Here is a 6,565-nt window from a genome sequence, read left to right as displayed (position 1 = left end):
CTCCAAAAAAAAAATTTTTTTTTCAAAAACTCCAGGAGGGGAGATGGGGGTTTTTCCCTTCTTGGTTCCCCCCCCTCCCCAGGGGCTAAACTCTTTATGTTTTCCGCGTTTTTTTTTCCCCCCCCCCCCCCCCCCGTTGGCCAGGGTTGAACTGGTCTCTTGCTATTGAGGATGTAAATGTCACTGCGCTCCCTGTGTGCCCCACCGTGAGAGGCAGAGCCCCTGCCCACGGCCACTCCACTGCCCACTGCCCAGCAGAGTCTGAGGAGGGGACGCCCAGGCTTTGTTCCCCCTCCCAGCCCACGTTCAGGGTGAGAGTTGAGGTCCCCAGGGGCTCCCCTGAAAGGGGCAGGGCAAGCACTGAGCCCAAGTTCCACTTTGCCTGCCCCACTCACCTGGCCCTTCACCGCCCACAGCGCCCTCACCTGGTCTCTTTCTCTGCACATCCCAGTAGAGAGGACGCCCCGACACCCCCCAGAAAGGGCACAGGGAGACAGGGTACACCGGGTGGCACCCTTTCTGATTCCACTTGTCTGAGGGGCTGGCCACCCCTCAGAACATCCCACCACCCTCCCTACATTAGCACAGGGCAGCTGGTCCTGGCCCATGGACACACAGGGTGGGAGCCCCCTGACCTGGCCACAGGCTCACAGGGCCTGGACTCTGAGCTCACCTCACCCAGCCACTGTGCCAACCACAGGCCCCCAGGGCAGGGAGGGTCACAGGGTCAGGATGAATTAGTGGACACCTCCTTCCCTCCCCATGTTTTTGCTGGACCCTGATTCCAGTTCATCTCAGGGTCTGACCACACCAGGTCGGGGGCAGCCTCATCCAAAAAATGCCCCTAAGCAACGTCCAGCTCTGGTCATGCCCCTGGATCATGCCACTTGCCCATGGAGGGCAGACCCCAGGGCACACATTGCCCCGGCCCCAAAGAGCCTGGCCAGGGGAAAGGGCAGGGCACTGCCATCCTAAGGGGAAGGATTCGGGCCCCTTGAAAAGGTCTGTCCCCACCTGGTGGCTGGAAGCTCAGGCCCCACCCAGCCCAGCAGGACAGCTGTGTGCCCCCTCTGATGCGGGGCTCAGGGTCCAGGCCACCCTGGTTTCCAGATGGGACTAGAGTCCAGGGCCCTGAGCCAGGGGTGAAGGCCGAGGGTCATGTGTGCAGGGGGACGGGAGCCCCAGGGCTGGGGGTGAGCAGGAGGGCAGGGAGCCCGAGGACAGAGACGGGCAGGGACAGGGTGCAGGGCCCTGGGACCCACCTGAGGGTGGAGTGGAGGCGTCCTCCTCTGTCACCTGCAGCTGCAGGGGCTCACTGCGCTCAGACCGGACCTCATACACATTTTCATAGAGGCAGCGGTAACTCCCTGCAGTAACATCACTCACTGCAGGGATGTGGAATCTGGCCTCTGTCACAGGCAAACCACCTTGAGGCTCACTTTTGTGATAAAGGTAGACGCGCCTTCCATCCTTCTCCAGGTAGAAGATCTCAGCCCAAGCTGGGCCCCAGCACACAAAGGTCACAGGCCGCCCCCGGGGGATCACAGGGCCTGGCTCCGCCCTGAGGGAGGGTTTGGGCAGGGCCCCTGGGAGGAAGCAGAGCAGGGTCTCAGGCTCCATCATGAGGAAATCTCCTACCTCACACCTCCCAGGTTTTAAGCGTGCAGCTCAGTGGTTCTTAGCAAACTCACAGAGCTGTGCAACCCTCACCACAGCCCAATTCTACAGCATTCAAACCATCTTTTCCCCCAAGAGACCACCCCACTGCCCCCTCCAGGAAACTGAATTCTCATCACTCCAATGACTTCTCCACGTGACACAAGTTCTGGTGACATCAAGGGCTTTACTCAGGGGGACACGGGAGGAGTCAGAGCAGCCTGGGGTCCTGGGCAGATCCCCCTCCCCATGGCCAGTCTCTAAGGGGACAGACAGTACTGGGTGTGAGGCAGAGGGTGAGGATGAGCAGGTCCCTCAAGGGACCGGGAAGCTGGAGTGGGAGAGGGTGGGAATGACCTGGCTGGGTCTGCGGGCAGCTGGGGGACATTGTGGGGTCCATAGGGGCCTCTAGGGCCCCATGGAAAGGATAGCGGCTGTGGTGGGAGGGGAAGCCAGCTGAGACCTGCTCACAGGACCCCAGTGCGTGAGGTTCCCCAACTCCTAGCACGTCCTCTGAGCAGCACTCACTCAGGTTCCCTCTGCATTTCCCACCTTCCTCTCAGCCCATTTCCACTTCCTTTTTAATGAGGCACCTGAAACCCCAAGTGTCTAAACTGGGCTGGGCAGGGGAGAGAGGGCTCTAGCCCTGAAACAGGAAGAAGGCATCCAAGTTACCCAAACCCTATAGAGGCAGAGCTGGCTGAGCCCCAGCACTCATTCCCTCATTCCTTCAGCCACAGCTTAGCTCCCATCTCTCCCTTTACAGAGGAGACGCCTCCTTGTGCCATTGGCTCCACAGTCCCCCAGGGCAGTGAGGGTCTCAGGGTCAGGATCAACTCTTGGACACCCCCAGGCCTCAATGTTGGGGCCCACCTCAGGGCTTGTGCTCCCACCCATGGGATGTCTGAGTCACCACAGGGTGAAGAGAGAGGAGAGAGGAGACGCTCAGATTTAAAGGAAGGATTTTCCCTCTCTCCTTCCATCCCTCCCTCCCTTTCTCTCCATGTCCTTGTTGAACCCTGACTCCAGTTCATCTCAGGGTCTGACCACACCAGGCCAGGGGCAGCCTCATCCAAAAGATGTCCAAAGCACCGCTCAACCCTGGTCAGGGACCCCATGAACCATGGGACTTGTCCATGGAGAGTAGACCCCAGCGGACACATTGCCTGGGCCCCATAGAGCCTGGCCAAGGGAAAGGGCAGGGCACCACCATCCTGAGGGGAAGGACTCCGGCCCCTTGAAGGGGTCTGTCCCCACCTGGTGGCTGGGAGCTCAGGCCCCACCCAGCCCAGCAGGACAGCTCTGTGTCCCCTCTGATGCGGGGCTCAAGGTCCAGGCCACTGTGGTGTCCAGATGGGACCCGACCTCAGGGTCCTGAGCCAGGGGTGAAGGCCGAGGGCCATGTGTGCAGAGGGAGGGGAGCCCAGGGCTGGGGGTGAGCAGGAGGACAGGGAGCCCGAGGACAGAGACGGGGCTGGGACAGGGTGCAGGGCCCTGGGACCCACCTGAGGGCAGAGTGGAGACGGCCTCCTCTGCCACCTTCAGCTCCAGGGGCTCCCTGAGCTCAAACCTGCCGAACCGGGTGAAACAGAAGCAGCGGTAATTCCCTGCAGTTTCTTCAGTCACCGCGGGGAAGAGGAATCTGTCCTCTGTCCCCTGTGAATCATCTAGAGGCACCGGGTTCTGATAACGGCTTACAGTTCTTCCATCCTTCTCCAGGCGGCATATGTTAGCTACAGCTGGGCCCAGGCACACGGTCACAGGCTGTCTCCGGGGGACCACAGGGCCTGGCTTGTCCCTGAGGGTCATTTTGGGCAGGGCACCTGGGAGGAAGCAGAGCAGGATCTCAGGCTCCATCATGAGGAAATCTCCTACCTCACACCTCCCATGTCTTAACCCTGCAGCTCAGTGGTTCTTAGAAAACTCGTAGAGCTGTGCAACCCTCACCACAGCCCAATTCCACACCATTTGAAACATTCCTTCCCCAAACCCCACCCCTTCCCCCTCCAGGAAACTAGGTCCTCATCTCTCCATTGACTTCTCCACGTGACGCAAATTCTGGTTACATCCTGAGCTTGTCTCAGGAGGACACGGGAGGTGTCAGAGCAGCCTGGGGCCCCGGGTATGTCTCCCTCCCCACGGCCACTCTCCAGGGAGACAGACAGGGCTGGGAGGGAGGCAGAGGGTGAGGATGAGCAGGTCCCTCATGGAGACAGGGACGCTGGAGTCTGAGATGGTGGGACAGACTTGGACAGGTCTGAAAGCAGCTGGGGGAGATTGTGGGTACCATTTGGTCTTCATGGCCCTATGTGAAGTCTAGTGGGGGGTGGGAGTGGACACCAGCCTAGACCTGCTCACAGGACCCCAGTGGTGAGGACCTGCTGACTCCAGGGCACGTCCTCTGAGCAGCACTCACTCAGGTTCCCTCTCCTTTTCCCCCATTCCTCTCAGCCCATTCCAACTTCCTTGTGACTGAGGCACCTGAAACCCCAAGTGTCTAAACTGGGCTGGGCAGGGGGAGAGGGCTCTAGTCCTGAAACAGGAAGAAGGGATCCAAGTTACTCAATCCCTGATGGAGACAGAGCTGGCCGAGCCCCAGCACTCATTCCCTCCTTCCTTCAGCCACAGCTTAGCTCCCATCTGTCTCTTTACAGATGCCTCCTTGTGCCATTGGCTCCACAAATAGGAGAAACACAGGAGGGTCCCTGCCTTCTTGGGGGAAGGGTAGAGGGAGCACAGGGTGAGGGGTGGAGTGTGCAAACCACAGCCACGCGCTGTGATACTCGCCCAGGGCTGAGTGAGGGTGGTTCAGGGTGAGTGTGGGAGGCTCAGGCTGAGTGTGGGAGGTTCAGGGTGAGTGTGGGAGGCTCAGGGGTGAGTGTGGGAGGCTGAGGGGTGAGTGTGGGAGGCTGAGGGGTGAGTGTGGGAGGCTCAGGGTGAGGGGGGCAGACCTGACACCTCATCTGATGCAGAGGGGGGAGACCCTGAGCTGAGACTAGAGGGTCAGGTTTGAATGAGACAAGCTGAGCACAGGAGCCCTCAGCCTGGGAGGAAGCCTAGGTCCAGGGGGAAAAAGGTGTTTGTGAAAGTGAAAGAAAGGCTGGGTGTCTGAAGGTAACTTAGCCAGAGGGCATGAGAACAGACAGATCCAGACAAAGAGAGAGGCTGGGGGCTCAATCCAGCTGAAGATACACCTGGAGGGGACTCTAAGGAAAAGCAATATTTTGCCTCAAAATGGAACTGATATGAAAAACTCCATTTAAAAAGGCCGACTCACCCTCCTGCATGTGGATCGTCTGGCCCAGGCAGAGCACTGCAAGGGAGGGTCTGGTGAGAACAACGCCCAGCAACCGGTCCTCCTTGGGCTGCAATCAGGGGGCCTTCCTGGAGGCAGCTCGGCCCTGAGAATTTCCCAGGCTCCCTGGTCAGCATCCCCTCTGAGCACAATCCTGCCTCCTGCTCTGAGTTTCCAGACAAACCCCCACCCCCCTCTTCCAATCAGGTCCTCAGTCAGAACCTGTCCCCAAGCCCAGGCACCTGCTTCTAGGACTATCCCTCCCATGGTCACACTTAGGTCAGGGCCAGAGCTGAGGGCCAGGCCCCCAGGAGGGACCATGAGTCTCCTGGGCTGGAGTCAGCACTGAGCAGGGATGTAGACGCCTCCCCAGCTCCCACCCGCTAGGTCCCTGGGATGCAGTCCCTCCGTCTAGGACTCACCGAGGCCCAGGAGGGTGGAGGGCCGGGGGCTCATGGCCAGCCTCTCCCCGTCTTCTCTGTCCTTGTCCACAGGGAGGAGGTGAGTCTGTCTGGGTGAGGGAGGACAGGGTTCTGTAGGTCAGTGAATGTGCAGGGCGGCTTTAAAGGGGCTGAGTCATGAGCGTCATTTCTGTGGTTTTTAATGAAGGGAGGCAGGTGCTCCTAACCACAAATCCAGTTTCCCCTTTGTGGGTCCAGTGAGGCCTTGGTGAGACTCTATGAAAAAGTAAATTTTTAATTTGTCACGCAACAGTTTCTAGCGATATACGTCCTCACCAGGCTAAACCCATGACCAGATCAAACCCACATGGTATCAATTCACCAGCGATAGACAGACATACATGATATAGATTATAGATATGGATAGATAGATGATAGATAGATAGATAGATAGATAGATAGATAGATAGATAAGTCCTAGATAGATCCTAGATGGCTGGGTACTCAGATACATAGATGTATAAGTTGTTACACAGATACACAAATTGATAGTTACATAGATAAATACATAGATGCAAACATGGATAAAGAGATAGTTACACAGATACTTAGTTACATAAACCCATACTGGGAGCATAGATAGATATTCAGGTTGTCAGATACATCCTATCTAATAATAGACAAACATGGTAATTGACCATACCTTCACTACGCCTCCCATCAGCTAATCAGTGCCATATGCAAATTAACTGCCAACAAAGATGGCGACTAATTTGCATACTGCAGGCAGGGCAGGACAGCGCCATGCTGCCTGCCCTGCTGCTATCCGGGCCTGCTATCTGTGACCCAGGGAGGCGGACGGTGCAGCAGTGATTGGCCGGCCCACCCTTGTGCGACCCAGGGGCGAGTGGGGGCTCTGGTGAGGCTATTGGCATCACTTGCCTTCACACGGGGCCCTCTCCGAGAGAGAGAGAAAGAGAGAGAGAGAGAGATACGCAGAATTTGGCACCCCGCATCCCTCCCTGATCCACCACTACGATTCCAAGCCAGCCAGGGCTGCCTTCAGGCTCCAGCTCCAGGTCCCTCACTCCCACCCCAGGCCCGAGAGCACAGTGCTGGGCAGGGGCACCCAGGGGTTCGGGAATGCAGCACGAGGGGCCGGCACGATGTAGGGGGGGGCTGTGTTTACACCACCAAGTTCCCCACTTCTGCC

At 58.2% G+C, this 6,565-nt stretch overlaps 1 protein-coding gene across 1 annotated transcript in view; it reads right to left on the bottom strand.

Annotated features, from left to right (window-relative positions):
* LOC111824552 (leukocyte immunoglobulin-like receptor subfamily A member 5) overlaps nucleotides 1–3,513 on the bottom strand; it is a 4,159-nt gene extending 646 nt beyond the window's left edge. Inside the window, exons 1-2 of the mRNA XM_023748965.1 lie at nucleotides 3,162–3,513; nucleotides 1,263–1,499 (exon numbers count right to left, since the gene is read on the bottom strand). Coding sequence (XP_023604733.1) covers nucleotides 1,263–1,499; nucleotides 3,162–3,513 — 589 coding nt within the window. The remainder of the gene's footprint in view (nucleotides 1–1,262; nucleotides 1,500–3,161) is intronic.
* Nucleotides 3,514–6,565: the final 3,052 nt, after the last annotated feature.

This window comes from Myotis lucifugus, unplaced genomic scaffold (genome assembly GCF_000147115.1).
Source record: "Myotis lucifugus unplaced genomic scaffold, Myoluc2.0 scaffold_2188, whole genome shotgun sequence".
Classification (NCBI taxonomy): domain Eukaryota; kingdom Metazoa; phylum Chordata; class Mammalia; order Chiroptera; family Vespertilionidae; genus Myotis; species Myotis lucifugus.
This window is presented reverse-complemented; position numbering and strand designations above follow the sequence as displayed.